The 22,157-nt window shown below is 40.7% G+C and overlaps 1 protein-coding gene across 4 annotated transcripts in view; it reads right to left on the bottom strand.

The window, feature by feature from the left end:
• The window catches only part of LOC127583464 (intermediate filament family orphan 2-like), a 40,370-nt gene extending 20,023 nt beyond the window's left edge, over positions 1 to 20,347 (bottom strand). For 2 of the 4 annotated variants that reach the window (XM_052039488.1, XM_052039487.1), the window contains exons 1-2: positions 19,291 to 20,346; positions 2,194 to 2,254 (exon numbers count right to left, since the gene is read on the bottom strand). In XM_052039488.1, the coding sequence (XP_051895448.1) occupies positions 2,194 to 2,254; positions 19,291 to 20,003 (774 nt within the window). In that variant the 5' untranslated portion in view covers positions 20,004 to 20,346. Of the gene's footprint in view, positions 1 to 2,193; positions 2,255 to 19,290 lie in introns of all 4 variants that reach the window. The other 2 variants (XM_052039486.1, XM_052039489.1) reach the window with 2 other exon arrangements.
• Between the last annotated feature and the right edge of the window lie 1,810 nt (positions 20,348 to 22,157).

Consider the following 22,157-nt stretch of genomic DNA (forward strand, 5'->3'; position numbering starts at 1 on the left):
TGAGATTGCATCCACTGTAGACTGGTTGTGGCCAGGCAGGAGTTAATTCTAGCCATGACCAACCTCTCAAAGCACTTCATCACAGTAGATATGAGTACTACTGGGCAACAGTCGTTGAGGCAACTCACCCTGCTATTCTTGCGCACCGGTATGATTGATGCCCTTTTGAAGCAGGTGGGAACCTCCGACTGCAGCACTGAGAGGCTGAAAGTGTCCTTGAACACTCCAACCAGTTGGTTGGCAAAGACTTTCAGTACCCGGCTAGGTACACCATTGGGGCCTGATGCCTTGCGAGGTTTCATCCTCTTGAAGGACGTTCTGATGTCAGCCTCCGAGACAGAGATCACAGGGTCGCCAGGTGCTGTGGGGATTTGCACAGGTGTGGTGTTATTCTCCCTTTCAAACAGTGCATAAAAGGTGTTGAACTCATCAGGGAGTGAAGGATCACTGCCATTTATGCTGTTAGGTTTTGCCTTATCGGAAGTAATGACATGCAAACTTTGCCACAGCTGTTGTGCATCCGATTGTGTCTCTAACTTCACATAGAATTGTCTTTTCGCTCTCACGATGGCCTTCCGTAGGTAGTACCTGGACTTCTTGTAGGGTTCTGGATTGCCGATCTTGAATGCCACAGATCTAGCTCTCAGCAGACTGCCAATCTCCTGTTCATCTGTGACTTCATCATGAATAAGTATGCACAAGCCTCTTGCAGTGGAGAATTCCAAAGTTTCTTCACTCTAAATGGTCAACTCCTCATGATGTCCTCCTGTACACAACTTTGCAGCCAGGGGGAAAAAACCCTCTCACATTTACTCTGTCCTATGTTTTATGTTTCAATGTGTTCATCTCTTAATCTTCTAAACTTCGGAGTATAAAGGCTCATTTTGCTCTTGCTCACCCCCACCTCCCTTAGAACAATTCTTTCATCTCAAAAATCAGTCTAGTGAACCTCTCATAGAACACAATGGAAAGGCAAGTACACTCAACCTTAGCTATGAACAGTTTTCTCAGTGATCCATCTATCAATATAATTGCTAACTTTTTACTTTCTTTTTTCTGATTTCTAGCATCTGCAGTGCTCTTTTCCTTATGGTCTACCTCATTTACAAGGCAACATACCATTTGCTTTCCTCATTACTAGAAGGATTTGAATGTTAACTTTGACATGCAAATGATGATTTTCAATCCCTCTGTTTATCAACATTTAATTCCCTCGTGTGTGTAAAGAATATTTTGTTTGTATTCTTACCAAAGTGGATAATTCTCCCTTTCCCCACATAATATACACCTGCCAGTTCTGTCATAATTACTTGATCTGTGTATATTTCTTTGTAACCTCTATACAGCCACTTCATAGTTAACATTTTCATTTTGCAAGATCGTTTGTCTTTCTATATTTTGGTGCAGGCCTTCCAACTATTATTTGTTCCCCAATGTACTTTGCTTATGTTCAACCTTTAATTTTCCTTCCTCTAATCAGTGATTTATATTACATATTACACATAGCCTTATAAATCAATCCTTTAGCTAAAAATAATAGACAACTATTTGTACCACTTTTTTTTTAAAATACTAATCATCTAATGCCATGCCAAGTCCACCATTCCACCACCACTTGAAACTTTTCAACACCGAACGGGCAATCGTGGAAATGTTTCCACTTGCAAGTAAGACCAGCGTACGAAGCCAGAAATGCTAGGCAGTCAAGAATAAGTGTAACAGGGAATTTAGGAGAAATTTTTTTTAACGGAATAACTGTAGAACATGGAACTTGCTACCATAAACTGTTAAGCCAAATAAACTGAAGCTGTTGATGAGGAAGCCAAATTACGCAAGGGAGAAAAGACCAAAAGAAAATGCTTGTTGTATGGATGAGGATTGGGTAAGACTTGAGAATACATTTGACATAGATCTGTTTGTCCAAATGGCCCTATCCTGTACGATGATGACTCGCTAACCTTCAGAAGAAATTGAATTCCAGTCTTAATTTAGTTGCTGCCAAAACAAATTAGATTTTCCATTTAGCATAAGTGGAATTTTATTCAGAACTAGAAATTCATCTAATTTCATTTTATTGCACCTATTTATATATCCAACTCCCAGTAAACCAATCCAGAATACATGTGTACATGAGTTCATTCAGATGACTTGGCATACCTCAAGCAACATTTTTGTTAAATATATGTAACTTACCACCTGCAATGCAGCTACAATCTCCTGCAGATGCTGCCTGAGATTGAGTTCTTGTTCCCACCTGAAGGAAGAAGACACAAGTATGGTTATTACAGAGATCATATTGAAACACCTTTTAATGCACGACAATTACCACTGTTTAGTGAATAATGACATGTGTCATGGCTAAAATAAAACAATAAATACAGGGTCTTGTTCAACTATTGAGTATGTTTTGCTGGAGATTAATCTGGAGATTGAAATGCTGGAGATTGTAATCCTTGAGCACGTCCCAAGATTAGAAACGTATCCAAATAAGACATATTTGCCTTCAACTTCCTCAAACATTACAAGAAAGAATGCAGGCAAAAGTTTTGGACAGCAGTTTGCCATAATCAACACTTTGCCAATAGTTAGTACTTCAATCTATTATAATGTTTTTCCTGGCAAGTTAAAATGCCGCTTGAAGTCAAATACAGAGATCATTTCAATCATTATAGCAGTTCTAATACTGAGTAATACTCATTGACAGTTGCAGTGTCTTTCATTGTGTTGCTTCCCTGGTGGCAGACTACAGGACATCATAGAACAGGTGCAGAACATTCTGTACGGTGTGGGTCAGCCAGAAGTCATTATCCATAACCAAACCAATGACAAAGGGAATGAACATGCCTTTACATAGTTTTAGGAGCGAGGTTGAAAACTAAAGAACAACTCCTTAAAGGTGTAATCCCTGAAATACTGCTAGTGCCAAATGTTAGCAGGTGAGAAAAGGATCAAAAAATTAAAGCCATTTAATAAACTGTATAGCTGAAGAAATGGTGTAAGAAAGAGAACAGTTTCCTGGAATGCATACCACTTTAAGAGGTAGGAGAGCTCTGTATAAGATTGACAGATTACATCTGAGCCAGAGTGGGACATACATCAACATAGGGAGATTCACTAGTGTTGGGTGGAACGGTTTTACCTCATCTGGCAAGGGCAGGTGTGGAAGGACACAAATACAGCCTGCTAAGGCCCTCAAGAATTTTGTATGTTTCAATGGGATCATTTCTTATTCTTCCAAACTTGAGATGATAGACCTAATTTACTTTAGAAAAAATGCCAAAGATTGGGAGAGTACACACAGTAGATTTATGAGAATGGTACACAAGATTTGATAGTGACAGTTTAAGAGAAATATTGAATGATGATCTGCAACTTGCTGCCTGAAAAGCAGATTCAATCACAACTTTCAAAACAAAATTCAATATATACCCAGTGCTATGGGGAAACAGCAGAGATGTGGAACAACTGCTAGCTGTTTAACAAAAAAACTGACACGCTTGATCTTTTGATTAAAGTGGTATGCCTTAGTGACTTAATTAGAGATGCTACTTATTCCCAAAATAACTATAACATAGCAACAATTTTCATGCATTAGCCCATTGGTCTCTCTGGACTGTCTAGCCAATTCCCAAAAGATTACCCTGGTCTATCTCCAAACCCATTATCCCTCCTTGCTGATAGGAACTGGTCGTCCTTTTTAAATAAAAATAAACAGTTTCAAGATCACACACATTTATATAAAAATGCAAACCAATAAAACTAAACAAAACTTAAAATGTTTTCATTTGTTAACTTTTCTCTTGACTTGCTTTATTTGGAACAATAACCTTTTATTCTTGAATATTTTTTGCACAGTAGGAAAATATACTCATGCTCCCAAAGCCCATATACTTAAACGAGTTCATTAATATCAGCTTCTCTATAAAAGGAGGAAAGTACTAAATTGCTAGCCACTCCTCAAATCTCTGGAAAATCTAGCACCTATTCCAAAATTGTCTCTCTCTTTTTGAAGATATCAAAACTCCACTCCAGATATGGCAATGGCAAGGCAACGCAATTTAGAATCGTTGCTTTCCCTTCAAGTGGCCTTTGCCTCTACTTCTCTCGCTGCTCACAAAAATCATAGCTAATCTAAGCAACACATCATTCAAAATGTCAACCTAAAACCTTTTTACTGTAGCAACACCCAATGCATTCTCCTTAAAATATGCTGTTGCACTTAGCAGGTCTTTTGGGAGAACAGACAAATTGTACTTATGTGATATCAAACAGATTTATGTGATTCTTGGTGAGGTCCTCATTACTATCTTGTTCAATGCTTGAATGAAATACTGTATTCTGACTTTGGATTTTCAATTGCACTCCATGAATTGTGCTTTATGATACCCATTTCTCCACTCTTGGATGAACATTTACAGAATAACCATCAGCGAAGTAGGAGAGTTTTCATAGCCAGCTTTTAAATTAATTGATGTATCCAAGCTTCTTGTCACAAATTTATTAAATTTAGATCAAAGTAGTTATTGTCAAGACCAATATATTGGACATAAATAGTGAGTGCAAGGCAACTTGGACAGATGCTTCTGATCGTGACAACTCAAACTTTGCAATGCAGGAAGATAGAATCCTTTGCAGATCATCCTAACTCCACAGTAAAATATTTCATTGAGAATGTAAATAAGAACCTTTATCTACCTCCACTCCAATTTTTTTTAGAAAGCAAAGAATATTAAACAGAATAATGCAGTCTAAGTGATATCAATTCAATCCAATTTTTAATCCATGAATCTACATCAAGTGCACCTGTTTCAATGTTACTACATCTATCAATTCAAAAGAAACTCAAGTACATTTGCAGTTCTCATTCAAAAATATCATTCCCTCAGTGCCATGCTGTAGGAAATAACTGAGTTAAGAAATACCAGTGTTTTCATTAGTTCCCAAATTCACTAACCCTTCACAACTGATGGTATGTAATTGAGCCAAATTCGCATCAAACAGTCCAGTGAAGTTTCAGAAAACACAACCTTGGAACTTAGTGCCTTTCATAATCTAGTACATCAAAACAAATTGCAGCCAATTAGGTACTTTTAAGGTACATTTAATGTTGAAATGTGGCAGCCAACCTGCACACAGCAAGGCTTAACAAACAGTGATAAGATATATAACCAAATAATTTGCTTTTACTGTTGTTGGTTGATAAGCGCTGGCTGGAACATCGGAACTCCACTGATTTTGAAAGAGTAGCATGGGATCTTATGTGGCCACCTTACAGAGCAAACAGCACTCCAGTTTACTGTTTCATGTCTCCTTTATGTCCTCAAGCTTGGAGTGAACAATCAGCCTTCTGAATTTTAACAATGCAAGTTTTAAAAAAAAATATAGTTACCCACTACATGATGTGCACCATGACAATCCCCATGACTTTTCTTCCTTGTCTCCCATGATCATGAACCTTGGTCTTCTCAATGTATCACTGAGACAAAGATGGCATAAACTTATCTGTAACAGCAATTAATACTGCTTCAGATATGTATTAGGGCAAGGCTACAATCTCCAATCCACTCAGTAAAGAGATAAATAAGGACAATCAAATACTCCACCAAAACAAAGAAAAATTCATTCTGAGTTTAGCTTAGATGGCTCTTCAGTATGATCTAGGAAAATTTTCCTTCAGAGACCTCTTAAGGAACTTTGCGGAACATGTAATAAACATACAAATATTGTATGCTCTTTCTAGGAAACTTTAGGATCTCTCATTGTTGTATCTAATTTAAGAACATGAATGTTAATATATTATACTGCTACTGGAGGAAGCCATTTCCCTCAAGGCCACAAAGTGTAAATACTATTCAGTAAACACTGCGCAAGTTTAGCATTTACTTGCTTTATGGGCTGCAAATCTGAACCTCTAGATCAACTTAAACAGGCTGTAGATATAGAGTAGCATACTTTACATTCCGAGAGAATACAGCATACATTTTACATAACAGCCTTGGTTTCTCAATTTTTATGACTTGCATATCCTACATTGAAATCTGATTTAAAACAAAATGTGTAGCAAATTAATAGTGATATTGATTCAATCGAAGGCATGACATAAGGCGCTATGAAGATTTGTTACTGTCTAATGCTGTACAAGCTATAACATTTGTTCCACTGATTTATAATGCACAAATAAATTACTGAAATTATAGACCCATACCGTGCAGAAACTGCCCATTCAGATTGCTGTGCCAGTGCTAGTATTTCAAATAATTAGCTGCTAACAAGGCAAGTTAATCAATTACCCACTCTCCATTTTAAAATGGCATTAGCTCCAGTATTTTTAAAAGAGAGCATTCTACATCTTAACAAAATTCTCCTTACCACCACTCTAGATCTTTTGGCAATGATTTTAAAATATAACTAAAGATAGGGTAAGGTTCAAGTTGCCCAAGGAAATAATTCTTATTTTATAAAAATCCCCTTGAATACCTCCATTATGTCTCCTTTTAATTTTCTCTGTTCCAAGGAGAACAGCTTTAACTTTGCCAAATTCCCCTCACCATAATGAACTTCTAATAGAACTTTCCAAGTCCCTTGCATTTTTCTTCAGCTATGATTCCCAGGACTGTCTGCAAAGCACCAGCCAACAATGTAATTGGTGATTTATACACTGCCAGCACAATGACCTTACTTTTATATTCTAGTACTGTATCTATAAAACCAAGTAACTCATGCTTTTTATATAACCCCTTATCAACTTCTTGCCAGCTTTGAAGAAATGTATGTGGATATTAAAATGCCTATTTATCCATATTAAAATCATGCTATTTTAAAGCACTCTCTTTCCATTTAGTTCTTCTAACTGAATACTTTTTCCACACTAAATCCATCTATGATGCTTCTTCCCCCACTTCATCCTGAAGGCCATATCATCTTCAACAATATGTATTTTCAAATAACCTGTAAGTATTACAGTGCTGCTTTGTGCTCCTGATTCTTTTTCAGTTACAAAAGACTACATGCAAACCTGGGGGACATCTCTGCAAGTCACCGCCCAGAGAAACACTAATCTTCCACAACTTGCATCCTCTGCTTGTGTCATTGGACCAGTGCCATACCACTTTTTCACTAGCAAGTACACTGTTGAAAGCCTTAGCTTGCATATATATTCAATATATACCATACTGTATTGATCAATATTTCCTATCACCTCAAAGAATTCAAATATACTAGCTTGACATGAATTGCTTTGAACAAACCATGCATAAACTTTAATTTGGAAAGGTAAAGGCTATTTTGTTGTTGATAATGGTGTCCTATAAATTTCCCACCATCAGTGTCAGCTGGCTAGCATGTAGTTTCCTGGTCCATCTCTCCCCTTTCTTGAAATGTGACAAAACATTAGCAGTCCTCTCGTACTACTTCTACATTCAATAGGAACAAAAAGAATATGATCAGTGCCTCAGTTGTTTTTCTTTTCCAGTCTGACAAAGTGATGCACTAATTCCAAATTTACCACAAGGTATTCAAGAAATTATATCACAAAATTTCTGACCATCTTTATCTTATATACTACCTATGTAAAAACTGTCCCTGACCTGCTGAGTTCCTCAAGCACTTTTTGTGTATTGTCCCTGGCCATTTTTCATGTTGATAGTCAAAGGAAAACAAGTATGTAGGATTCAATATTTGGAGGTGGAAATTTCACGGTGTAGATTCTTATTTGTGCTGAAAGACCTGCAAAAAAGCCAGGGTTAAAGATCAAAGAAATTTGTGCATATGTTACGCCTTTGATCAATATTACACCTAGTTGATCCTTTGTACGACAATACATCTTGGCTCATACTTATGGGTCTGGTATAATTATAAGTAATAAGGGCTGTTCACACAAATTTCCTGCAATTAAAATTTATTCAAAGCAGATAGAAAGCTACATCCAGAATTTTAGTTACAGCAAGAAACATTAATTTCCTGATGCTTTATTGTAATTTTGTAAGGCAATTTTAAAAAAATACTATAATTTTTTGTTTCTTATATTTGTGGTATCAGCACAAGACAGATAAATATCAAGTTTCAAACACTGGTCATTATTAAACATGCTGTGCTAAATGTACAGAGGTAGCTTAACACTTGACTGTATCTGAAAAAACAGAATGAAAATGCCACTGTGGATAAGGCTTTCTTGATAGAAAATTCTAGTTCTGAGATTTAGTAATTATAGGGAAAGAAATGGCATTTAACTTCTACCCCAAGGTAATGATCCTGGTTGGTCTGGTATAACTGTGGAATAGAATAATTAGTTGGGGAAACCAATGATATTCAGCAGAATCAGTGGGTGCTCTCAAATCTCTCTGATCTGTCAGATCAACTGGTCTTCAACAAAGTATGATTACCAGCTCACGTGTACTGTGTGCAGAATTCCATCTACTACCTTTTTGGCCACTCCTCTGACATATCAATAGAGCTTTATTTGGTTTTATACTACCTATCATGGCTACTAAAATTCAAACACCACTTCCTTAAACCCCTATCCAGTTTGGTGAATAGAAACTGTTCAAAAACATAATCCTGTGGTGCAATGCAACACATTTCTAACCTCTGGGAAACTACCTTTAATCCCAGATTTCTTCCCTCCAATCAGGTTTTCACTTTGACTTGATATCAACCTTAAATGACACACCCATTAAGTTTCTTCACATTCATCAATTTCACAATGTGACCGACATGGTCCCCCTTTACAATAAGATTTGCATAAACATTAAACTTAAGTGTTTTGTTATTTTGAATGTGTCCATCTCTGTCCATTTCCTTTATCACTGTTGAGTAAGCACAGTGAATGATAATATTCAGAGAATTTTCTTTTAAGTTCAACCCATTTGCTTTTCTTGGAAAGCAAAAAAAATGGGTTGATATGTGAGGCTGTTTTGGACAAGGTCATATGTTCAACTTGCATTGAAAGCACTTGCAGAAAATACAGCCACAATACAAGTTGAACAAATTGAAATAGAACAAGTTGATTGATTGTAGAAAAATAGAGTCTAAAATAAAATCACAACAGGATTTTTGTTTTAAATCAAAGTCGAATTTTTCCATAAATAATTCTGAGAAACAATCAAGCAGAAAGTGTTTGAAATGAAACATTTATGCTGTTAAACTAATTTAAAAATTGTATACAATGCAAAATGGACTGGCCAACTAAGGAATTAATGATTCCAGGGAAAAATAACAGGAGGATTCTGGGCAAGGTTCAGCTACTCATTTGATGTAACTGGCAGGAAAAAGGAAGAAGATGCAGAAAAATTACTACAAAACAAAAAAAAAATTGTTTCTTGACAAACCACCCTGTCTCTTGTTTTGCTGGATGCCTAAACTCTGCGGGTGTCAAGGACACTGATACAAATGACTCTGAAATTTGCACAATTCATTTAGTGTCCCGAGCCATCCACGTGTGTCAGGTTACAATCTCAATTTAATCTGGGTTACAATTTTGTACTCCCCAGTGAGAGACGTTAACATAAAAAGGTGTACAAGTATCGATGCCACACCGAAAGCAGGTCCCAACAAAGACCACATATACATCAGCAGTTTTTGTCCGGCAAAGAAGAGAACACAAGATGGATTTCAATAATACATCTATTCAATGCACCACAGGAGATGTAAAATAACAGCCCTGAATACAAGTCACATTTTGAAATCAAAGACACTCTTCTGTTCAGCTAAATCTTTCACTGTCCTTTGGAGTAAAGATAAAAGACCCCATGAGATTACCCAAATTGTCTGTTCCAGCCTATTCTATAGGAAACCGGTTAACTGTTTACTAATCTTACAGCATTTGTAGAATATGGAATGAGTGCTGCATCTCTCTAAGGATCTATAACCAATGGACACAAAATAATATTAGAGTACCACAGCACAGAAACAGGCCCTTCTGCCCATCTAGTCCATGCTGACTTAATCTGCCTAGTCCCATCTACCTGCACCTGGACCATAGCCCTCCAAACCCCTCCCATCCACGTACCTATCCCAACCTCTCTTAAATACGACAATTGAACCTGCATCTACCACTTCCGCTGGCAGCTCATTCTACATTTGCACCACTCTCTAAATGGTGAAGTTCCTACCCCTTATACATTTCACCTGAAACCTATGTCCTCAAGTTCTAGTCTCATCCAACCTTAGCGGAAAAAGCCTGTATACGTTCACCCTTGTCTATACCCCTCATAATCTTGTATACCTGCATAAGATCTCCCCTCATTCTCCTGTGCTCCAGGAAATATGGTCCTAACCTATTCAACCTTTCCCCAAAACTCAGGTCCTCAAGTCCCAGCAACATCCTTGTAAATTTTCTCTGCACTCTTTCAAGCTTATATTTTTGCTGTAGGTAGATGACAAGAACTGCACACAATACTCCAAATTCGGCCTCACCAGCTCTTGTACAACTTCAACATAACATCCCAACTCCTGTACTCAACGCCTTGATTTATGAAGTGCAAATTGCCAAAAACCCTCACTACAACTCCATCTACCTGTGACACCACTTTCAAGGAACTATGGATCTGCACTTCCAGGTCCCTTTGTTCTACCATACACCTCAGAGAACTACCATTCACTGTGTAAGTCTTACATTGGTTTGTCCTCCCAAAGTGCAACACCTCACACTTGTCTGTATTAAGTTCCATCTATCATTTTTCAGCCCATTTTCCTAGCTGGTCAAGATGACACTGCAACCTTTGATAGCATTCCTCGCTGTCCACTACATCCCCAATCTTAGTATTCTTCACTATTTAAACCTTGCGATGCAAAAAATTATTAAACATTAATATTTTTTTCCCTGAACTATCCACGTGGATTGACCTTTTTGTACAGTTTCTTCCTACATACAATCTCCATTTATGCAATTTGAGAGATTAGCTATAGATTGCCAATGTGTTCTAATGCCCCTCCAAACTAGCTGCCTCCACCCCATTCATCCTTTAAGGGTGTTTCTGAGATATTCTTCAAGATGGTTGATTAGGTTAAAGTATTCTCTTAAAGGGTTATCATTTTAAAGCTACATTGACTCCAAAGGGTCTCTGCCCACCTCTCCCAAGCCCAAGGAATAAAGTTCTATGTAGAGAAACAGAGGAGATGCTAGCTGTTCACTACAGGGCAATTTATCTTGGGTTACTTAAAAACCTTCTTAAGTTAACTTCACACCAATGGTCTTTTCTCATGCTGTGAATACCATTACATAAAACCGATGGTAGTAACATGTCAGAGCATCTAATCAGCAAGAGATCGTATATGGCAAATGAGATAGAAAGGCTCAAGGATGCAGAGAAAATGTCCAAAAAGGGTGTCCTACACTTAACAACACCATACAAGAAAAAAGTTTATTTGCACAAAGGTAGAGTTTTTTTTTTAAAAAGAGCCATCAGTATACGTTCTCTCCTGGGACAGCTCTCCCTTGCCCTACGATGTGCCATTGTGTTTTGTAGATTTAATAAAATAATGGAACCTTATCTCAATCAGAAGTTCAATATCAAAGATTCATTACTCATTCTGGGTTTCAGCCCCACCCAATTATGTCAAGATGTATACCCAATGTAACAGGAAGAGACTCTCCTCTTAGTCATCACCTTTGATGTATTCAATTAGATACACCTTGGGATAAGGTAGGTTACAACTTGCCCAATTAATTAGTAATGTAGCAAAATAACAAAAAAAACTCAAATAACATTGAATTACAAGTAATTGCCTGCTCCCTATCCATTGGAAAGAGGCAATTGACAGAGCAAACAAACATGAAATTGCATTGATATAGCATCTTTCACTACCTCAAAAGACTCAGAGGTGCTTCAAGGGTAATAAAGTACTTCTAAAATGTGGTTAGTATTTTCATGTGGTTAGCCAATTTGCTCACAGTAAGATGCTACAGACTGCAGTGAGATAAATGGTCAGATATGTTTCCGAGGGGGTTATCAAATAGTGCAATGGGAATTTTTGCATCTACCTGAGAGAATGGATTGAGCCTTGGGTTTAACATCTCATCCAAAACACATCACCTCAGACAATGCAGCAGTCTCAGCACAGTCTGTACTACTTACTCACATCTGTGAAGAGGAATAAACTCATAACTCCAAAGCAACAACCTAAACATAGATTGTTACTGCTTGCAACCTTGGGCATAAGGATCAAGAGGAAACCATTTAGCTCTTCAATTAAACCATAACTAAATCTACTCCTCAATTCCATTCATACGCTTTCACTTATCCTTTTGACAACATTGAAATTTCTGAATTTTTGTTCATCAGTCTTAAAGGGTCCAATTGTTCCAGCATCCACTGACTTCAGGGAGAGAATTCCAGATTGCTATGATTTTACATGCATTATTATGAAATAATCACACTATGAATGTCATTAACAATATTATTTCTGCAATACTCACTGGTTACTAGGGTCATTCATTTTATCTCACTTGTAATGCTTTACATTCACATTATATTTGATCATATTTGATTCATTTTAGTAATCCATTGTCCCCAATTCTTTACATTAATTGCAATATAATAACCTAATTATTAAGCTGCAAAAATGTTAACTTTCTGTTATGACCCTGCTAAGTTCTGAAACAATCGTGGGTAGCATTTTAAAAATCCTTGCTTAAGACCAGAATAAAATTGGGTAGATGACCCTTTCACACTGCATTATGAAATTACTATCTAATTGCTGTCCAGAATGGATGCAACTTAATTTGCCCATTGTACCTATAACTGAGATGGTATGCTATTATTTTCATTCTAAAGACCACCCACTCTTACTAATGTTTACCTAACACATTTCTGCCTCTAATCACATTCATAGATGTAAATCATACATTGAATCATTTGTATATATTTTACTAAAGTGTAAGATGCATTACAGTTAAACCTAAAATCAAGGTTGGATTCATACAAATGTAATCTCATATAACTGTAAAAGTTTGCAAATAAATATATTAAGCACACACACAATATGCCTAGTCTTAGGCCAATTAGAGAATGCTAGAATTCAAAAAAAGATAGCAGGGTATTTGAAGGGATTAGTATTTAAATATTTGTTGTGTTTTGTATGTGGTATTATGCAACTTGCTTGTTCTTTTTACTAAATGACTTTGTCAGTTAAAAACTTAAATCAAAGTGTGCAATAGTATTTCCAGTGTTCCAAAGAGGGGAAAAGAGGTTAACTGAAATAAATTAAGGAGTTTCTCAGTTCACTCCCCAAGCTTAATACAAATTTACCTGGGTTTTATGGTGAATAAAATACAGTCTGCTTAGGGATATTGGGAGACAGACTTCATCTACAAGTTTAGTTGAAACACAAAAGTGAAAAATATCTAGGGCTAAATAAAGAGACTCCCAAACATAACACTATATTAGTATTCAGGTCAGAAAAACAGCAATACATTACTCTAGTCCTGAAAAGCCCAACTACAACTGGACCTCTTTGTAAACAAGCTCTCAGTTCAAAAGAATTTTCAGCTTAAATAACTGAAAGGTTGATGAGAACTTTAAGCTTGGCTCAACACAACAACATTGACATTTGTAATTTGTACAGCAAAAAAAACAAAACAGGAAAACTGATGAGAAAAACTTCATTGAAAGAATTACAGGCCAGCTGTAACGTACATTGTTTGCAGGCTCAATAAAAATCTGAGGAAACACCTCACATGAACAGTTTAAAAAAGAGAACTTTTCAATCCTGGCAAATGTAAATTGTCCTGAGAGCATATCAACACCTTAAAAGATGAGCAATGGTGACTAGAAAACTACATATGCAGATGTGTTTTTCATGGAGGGAGTGATCATGGGGCCTGCTACACAGTGATAATGCCACATTGTACCTACAGCATCAACATCTGTTCTTCTTGTTTAAGGTGACCAATGCACAACTGTCAACTTAACAAGATGGCCAATAGCTGTGCTCACATGCCCTTTTTGAGGAGACTTACTGCTCTGCAGTCTTACAGCAGTGTACATCGATTTTCATAAATTGTCCTTAGCACTGTAAATTAACATGAGAATTTCCATATAACACCAATTCAAAAAAACATCAACAAGAATTCTAGTCTCATTTTAACCTGAGCCTAGTTTAATAGTATGCTGGTGTTTGCCAACTGCCCTTCCTGACATTATATGTAGATTTTATTTTGGTTTCAAGGTTGCTTTACCTTGGCTTCTCAGCGGGTTAGCACTTTCTCTCTGGCTTAGATGGTGATGTTGCACAGATATTGAGAACGAAAACTACCAAAAAAAATTAACTGCAGTGGAAAAATTATGGTTTTCAAATGGTACCTATCCCAGAAGACCGCAGAAGGTTGAGAAAAATGACACTTACACAATTTTTCAAAATTCTTTGGGAACAGAACTGGTGTCAAATATTTGGAGTGTGTCCATATTATAGTAAGCCAAATGTACATAAATGAGTCTTCCTCAGTTGTGAGTAAATTTCTATAACACTAAATGAAGTATGTTAAATACAGAGATTAATCAGGGACAATCAGCATGAACCTCTAATGGGTAAGTGGCACTCAGTTGCTGAGTTTTTCCCCCCCAGAATTCCATATGTGAAAGGAGATGTATGGAATTTGAGGAATCATTCAATAAGATTTAATTGTGCATCCAAAGATCAGTGCTGGGAGTTCTCAATTGACAGTTACATACATTTCAAAACAAAAGTATTATGATTTGCTGATAAGAGAATTGCAAACTGTGACCAATACCAAAGATACACAGATTGTTAGACTAGGCAAATAAAGATAGTGAAAGCAAGTTGTTTTCATCTTATTCTGTCCCGTTAATTACTTTCAATGGCAGAATCATCCATTCCAGCAGCAGTCCAAAATAAATCAGGATGGCAAGACTAGAAATTTTGAGCAGGATGGAATTAAAGTGGACATGAATAAGTATCCAAGACCCATCGGAGCAGAATTGTGTCAAATGGCTAATCAAAGATTAGTTGATTATTATTTACAGAGAAAACAGCACTTTATTTCCAATAACAATGGGCATAGAAGGAACTGAGATTGTAAGGGGAATAAAAGCCATTGAAGCAGCTAAAAGATCATTGAATTGTAGTCATAGTGTGCTGAATGTAACAAGTAGGTAACATACAACTTGCACAAAACCATTGTGTAGGCCAAAGTTGGGAGCACTGCAGTTCTAGATAAATATTATTTTAAATAGGAGAGCCATAAAAAGGGTTCAGAAAAAAATTCACAATATTTACACCAGATTGAATGGTCACAGGTAATTTTTTTTTGCTCACTGGGACAAAGAATGATTCATGGAGGAAGGGGAGGGGATAATTGCAAGTTTCAGAATGATGAAAGGATTTGAAAAGATGTACAGATCATTTAAGTCAGTGTATCAATAACCAAGGTATAGAGATAAAAATGGGTGGCGCAGACTCGTTGGGCCGAAAGGGCCTGTTACCATGCTGTAAATTTAAAAAAACAATGAAGAAAGAAAATACAGAATAATTGTTGTTTAACTATAAATGATTATCGGGATGCAGATTATCAAAATGAGATTCTCCAAGTAATTGAAAAGCAGAGCTACAGCTAAAAAGTGAGAACTTGGAGAAATACGCTAAGGAATTAAGCAGGGAGCAGATTATTTTCGACTTGATATTGTGTAATGAGAGAGGATAAATTAATGATCTCATAGTGAACAGTCCTCCAGGAAAGAATGATCATAGCGAGACAGAATTTCAAATTCAGTTTGAGGGTGAGAAACTTGGGTTTGAAACTAGCATCCTGAACTGAAATGAAGGCAATTACAGTGGTCTGAGAGCAGATTCAGTGAAAGTAGATCAGGAAAATAGATTAGAGGGCAAAATAATAGATCAGCAGTGGCAGACATCTATGGGGATATTTCATAAATCTCAGCAAAGGTATATTGTAGCGAGATAAAAAGCTCTACAAGAAAAAAGCACCATCTAAAGAAGGTAAAGATGGTGTCAAATTGGAAGAAAAGGAATACAGTAATGATTAGGTAATTTTTTTGCAAGCCAGCAAAGCTTAACTGAAATAATTATAAAGAGGGAGATGACAAGGGATGAGTAAAATAGCAAATAATATAAAAACAGAGCGAGAGCTTCTACAGGTATATAAAAAGAATAGCTAAAATTGGTCCCACAGACGATGAGATGGGGAATTAATTATGGGAAATTCAGAAATGGCAGAGTCTAAATAGTTATTACGTGTTGGTCTTCATGGAAAAAGTTTTGATGCAATTTTACAAGGCACTGATGAGACGGTACCTGGAATATGCATGCAGTTTTGGTCTCCATATTTCGGGAAGAATATATTTGTGTTGGAAGTATTGCAGAGAAGGTTCACAAGGTTGATTCCTGGGATAAAGGGGATGACCAATGAAGAAAGATTGAGCAAGTTGAGTTTATACTCATTCTACTATAGAAGGACAAAATGGTAATGCAAGGTGTTGAAGGGGGTTGACTGCATGGATGCGGAGATGTTTCCCTTAGTGGAACTATCAAGAATTAGGAGGCATAGTTTCAGAATAAGGGGTCACCCAATTAAGATGGATATGTAGAGGGTTTTCTGCTGAGGGTCATGAGTCTCTAGCATTCTCTATGCTGACAGCTGTGGAAGCAGAGTCACTGAATATATTCAAGGCACAGATTGTCAGACATTTATATTACAAGTGACTCAAGGAGTTTAGGAAAAGATGGAAAAGTGGTGTTGAGGTCAAGATTAGATCAGGCATGATCATAATGAATGGCAGAGGGGCTAATTTTCCTGCACAACTGTGCAACCCAAGTTAACCTTGCCTCAGGTAGACATCTTCCCATTTTTCATCCAACCATTTCAAAGCATCTTGCCTGCCAACACTCCAAATATCCTTCTAAAGGCAGGAGTCATCATTCATACCACTGATTTTTCACCATACAACTATTGAGTGGGTAACAACATAATACAGCTGGATACTTTCCATTCTATTTTGTTGTACTGGATATATACATGGCATTATTTGCAGCAGCTGTACCTCGGTGAATAATACCTTTCGGTACAATATCCAATCCAAAGAAATTACATTCAACACATTACTTTGATCCACTCTCTGGTATTTGCTGAAGTATTCAAGGCAACCAGCAAATGTATTATTCTTGGTGTGTCCTGCAAAGTAAAAGTTTATTTGCATCTATATTAGTTAGAATGAATTTTAAATCCAACAGGATCTTATTGAAGGCTCTAGACTGTTTGCTATCCTGTGAAGCTCCAGTAAAGCAGAGAAAAACTGTAGTGCATTTGTAGAGATTCACCAAAACTGAGAAATACCTGGGACTAATTTTCTGCATTCAGACTGCAAGGAAGAATAGGGAGCCATCATGCTGCATATTGATTTTTTTCTGCATTATGTGTGCTCACTTTGTATGTAGAGTGTTAGCAAAATTGTTACCCTTTTATTTAAAAAAGGGTAACAATTCATAAATTTAATACAAACATGCTCAGGATCTGAAGAAAGCAGAAACAATATTCCATTTAAAATGTATAAATGACATATCTATATTTTGTATTCTACAACTAACTTCCAGCTCCCTCAGTCAATCTAAAGTTAGAACATTTATCGCTAATTTGAAAGTATAACATTATTAATTTCATGTTATTCCTTTGAAAAGGTGATGTCACTTTGGGGGATTATTGAAACCATTCTTATGACATTATTTGTAACACTACAGTAAAATTCAGCATATCATAACTACAATCTATTCATCATGCAGCTAGACAGTAGCAAACTAAGTTTTTTTTGATAGATGACAAAAGCAAACCATCTGAAAAGTCTCCAAACTCAGACCATGAGACATAGCAGTTTCTGTACACGTAGGCTTGCAGGCATTGCTCAAAATAATTATCTAAAGTTAGAAAATATGGGCTCCATTTAACTGGATTTACATGTAAAGTGACCCTTAAAGAAGTGGTGATACTGATAAAGTTAAATCAGTTTCCCTATGTGTCCATCGTTTAGCTTGCTGGATCCTACAGAAAAAGAATGAAGGACCACTCCTCCTTCCCCCACTTCCCAGGCCCATCGACATTGGCTCTTCTCAATCGTTCTGTCACATATTGCAGACTGACCTGGCTCAAGTTTCAGATTAGCATGCAATTTGTAATGCCGCTCATTCTGCTGTTTTGGACATTAAACAGCATCATTGGTGGTAAACAACCTTGCACTGGAGTAATATGCTTTCATCATGAGGACCTCATTAGGCATTATGTTGAAAGTTTATGGAAAATTCCAAAATTAATAAATTAATTTCCTCCAAAATTTGCAACATTTTATGTAAAATGTAATAAACCTCCCTTGCATTCAAAAAACTCCCCATTATACTTTTTGATCATATTGTGAACCTACAAAGACCCAATCACCCCATATTATCCCTTAGTGTTAAAAATACATTGATTTTTATTTACAAGTTCTCTTACTGCTCAAGAAAAAGCCACAATTGCTCTAGATTGATCATGACTGTCTCAAGCAGAATGTATTAACTAATCTTAATGGGGGCTGCTCACAGGAAAGCAAGCAATTTTAATTCTGATCTCTAATATCATTACCCCTGAACTATCTTCTGCCAAATACAAAATATTTCTATTCTAATTAAAGATTCCAACTACTACAAATTAGTACTCTTATAGTAATGTGAGCAATTGGGTACCACACCTTATGAAGGTCACATTGGCTTTGAAAGGTAGGTTTGCTGGAAAAATACATCTGAATTTTACGTTCAGGCTGATTTGATCGAAGTTTCCAAGATATTAAGGGTGGATGGCTTGGTAACTCCAATGGGCTGTCAAGAAATCAAGAGCCTTTCGCGAGTGAAGTTATAAAACAATGTAAAAGGTGGTAGAAAATTGGAATTCTTTTCAGTATGTGGCTATTTATGTTAAATCAATCGTTAAATTTAAATCTGAGATTATTAGATTGTTAACGCATTAAGGGATACGTGGGGGAAAAGGCTGCTCTATGGAGTTAGGTTAGGCGTGATCTCATTGAACAGTTGTTCCCTTTCCCCTGTAATAATTTGATCATTCCTTTAATCCGATTATTCTGCAACTCCCTAAGCATCCTTTTTGAATGAAGCATTTCATTGGCTTTTAATTGCTATGGCGTTGAAACTAGATATTGCCGGTTTAACAATAGGAAATTATAATGCTCCAGTTCAGTATCAGCAGAGCACAGGAGGCAGATCGTTCACCAGTCTCCCGGCTGCTCCCTATTGCCCGACATTGCACCAAGCTCCGCATTGAAAGCGGTCACTCACTTTTTCTTGTACTCGTCCCGCTCCCTCTTCACTTTGGCCAGCACGTTGTACAAGGCCCGCAGTTCGGGGGTGATGGTGTCGATTTGAACTCCCACTCCGTCCGGGTGGGTCCAGGATACCCCAGGTCCCTGCACCGTCTCCAGGCCGCCTCCCACCTTCCTGATGTGAGTGAAGCTCCAGATGGTCCCCGGGAGTCGGCTCGGGTAATGGTGATGAGGCAGAGAGACCGCACCGGGAGTAAACCCCGAGCCTGGGCTGGGGCTGTAACTGGAACTGGGGGTGCCACTGGTACCGGTGTAGCCGGAGCCCGGGCCGGGGGTGTAGCCGGAGCCCGGGCCGGGGGTGTAGCCGGAGCCCGGGCCGGGGGTGTAGCCGGAGCCAGGGCCGGGGGTGTAGCCGTAGGCGCCGGCCGTGTAACTGTAACATGAGCCCAGCGTGAAGCTGGCACCATAGTCCAGCCGAGTCTGTGTGGCCACGGTCCGGGTGCGGCCGAGCCGGCTCCTCTGCGGCTCCTGGGCGGCCTGCAGCTGTTTCTCCAGCAGCTTGTTGCGCCGCTCCAGTTCGTGGACCTTGGCCAGGAAGCAGCGGAAGCGCAGGTTGAGCGTCTTGAGGTGGTTGATGTTGGAGCCCAGGTCATTCCGCAGCGCCAGGGTGACGGGGCTCGGCTCCACCAGGCCGCAGCTCAGTAGCTGAGGCATCGCCGGTGGGTTCATGTTCACGCCGATGCTCGGGGCTCAGTGAAGCGGACACGGCAGCCGGCCCATCAGCCCAGGGAGGCCGTCGACGCACGGGAGGGGATGCGGCCTGGGCCTCGGCTCTCAGGCCACCACGGCTGTGCCAGATGCGGATCTGGGCCTCAGCGATACGTCCGTCCGTCCGTCCAGAGCAAAGTAACGGCGCGTCCGGCTTCAGGAAGACTGTACTCCGCACCGTCTGACGGAGAGGTGGGGCGGCCAGTGGGCGGCATCTTCCCGCCGCTCCGCCTCCCGCGGCGCGCGCTCGCGGACTGCGCGGGGCCGCGCGCCCGCTGGTTTTCTGTCAGAACCGCCGAGGCTCCAAATTGCAATGGAGCTCGTGGTTCAGGTTTATAAATTGTATTTGTTTTTACATTCTCTCCTGTTAGTCCGTCCTGGATGGGAGAGAGAGAAGGGCTGGGGGGGGAGAGAGAGAGAGAAGGGCTGGGGGGGGGGGGAGAGAGAGAGAGAAGGGCTGGGGGGGGGGGAGAGAGAGAGAGAAGGGCTGGGGGGGGGAGAGAGAGAGAGAGAAGGGCTGGGGGGGGGGGGAGAGAGAGAGAGAAGGGCTGGGGGGGGGGGGAGAGAGAGAGAGAAGGGCGGGGGGGGGGGGGAGAGAGAGAGAGAAGGGCTGGGGGGGGGGGAGAGAGAGAGAGAAGGGCTGGGGGGGGGGGAGAGAGAGAGAGAAGGGCTGGGGGGGGGGAGAGAGAGAGAGAAGGGCTGGGGGGGGGGAGAGAGAGAAGGGCTGGGGGGGGAGAGAGAGAAGGGCTGGGGGGGGAGAGAGAGAAGGGCTGGGGGGGGAGAGAGAGAAGGGCTGGGGGGGGAGAGAGAGAGAAGGGCTGGGGGGGGAGAGAGAGAGAGAAGGGCTGGGGGGGGGGAGAGAGAGAGAGAGAAGGGCTGGGGGGGGGGAGAGAGAGAGAAGGGCTGGGGGGGGGAGAGAGAGAAGGGCTGGGGGGGGAGAGAGAGAAGGGCTGGGGGGGGAGAGAGAGAAGGGCTGGGGGGGAGAGAGAGAAAGGGCTGGGGGGGGGAGAGAGAGAGAGAAGGGCTGGGGGGGGGGGAGAGAGAGAGAGAAGGGGTGGGGGGGGGGAGAGAGAGAGAGAAGGGCTGGGGGGGGGGAGAGAGAGAGAGAAGGGCTGGGGGGGTGAGAGAGAGAGAGAAGGGCTGGGGGGGGGAGAGAGAGAGAGAAGGGCTGGGGGGGGGGAGAGAGAGAGAGAAGGGCTGGGGGGGGGGGGGAGAGAGAGAAGGGCTGGGGGGGGGGAGAGAGAGAGAGAAGGGCTGGGGGGGGGGAGAGAGAGAGAGAAGGGCTGGGGGGGGGGAGAGAGAGAGAGAAGGGCTGGGGGGGGGAGAGAGAGAGAGAAGGGCTGGGGGGGGAGAGAGAGAGAGAAGGGCTGGGGGGGGGAGAGAGAGAGAGAAGGGCTGGGGGGGGGAGAGAGAGAGAGAAGGGCTGGGGGGGGGAGAGAGAGAGAGAAGGGCTGGGGGGGGGGAGAGAGAGAGAAGGGCTGGGGGGGGGAGAGAGAGAGAGAAGGGCTGGGGGGGGAGAGAGAGAGAGAAGGGCTGGGGGGGGGAGAGAGAGAGAGAAGGGCTGGGGGGGGGAGAGAGAGAGAGAAGGGCTGGGGGGGGGGAGAGAGAGAGAGAAGGGCTGGGGGGGGGAGAGAGAGAGAGAAGGGCTGGGGGGGGGAGAGAGAGAGAGAAGGGCTGGGGGGGGGAGAGAGAGAGAGAAGGGCTGGGGGGGGGAGAGAGAGAGAGAAGGGCTGGGGGGGGGAGAGAGAGAGAGAAGGGCTGGGGGGGGGAGAGAGAGAGAGAAGGGCTGGGGGGGGGAGAGAGAGAGAGAAGGGCTGGGGGGGGGAGAGAGAGAGAGAAGGGCTGGGGGGGGAGAGAGAGAGAAGGGCTGGGGGGGGAGAGAGAGAGAAGGGCTGGGGGGGGGAGAGAGAGAGAGAAGGGCTGGGGGGGGGAGAGAGAGAGAGAAGGGCTGGGGGGGGGAGAGAGAGAGAAGGGCTGGGGGGGGGGAGAGAGAGAGAAGGGCTGGGGGGGGGAGAGAGAGAGAAGGGCTGGGGGGGGGGGAGAGAGAGAGAAGGGCTGGGGGGGGGAGAGAGAGAGAGAAGGGCTGGGGGGGGAGAGAGAGAGAAGGGCTGGGGG

This window comes from Pristis pectinata, chromosome 26, assembly GCF_009764475.1.
Source record: "Pristis pectinata isolate sPriPec2 chromosome 26, sPriPec2.1.pri, whole genome shotgun sequence".
Taxonomy (NCBI): domain Eukaryota; kingdom Metazoa; phylum Chordata; class Chondrichthyes; order Rhinopristiformes; family Pristidae; genus Pristis; species Pristis pectinata.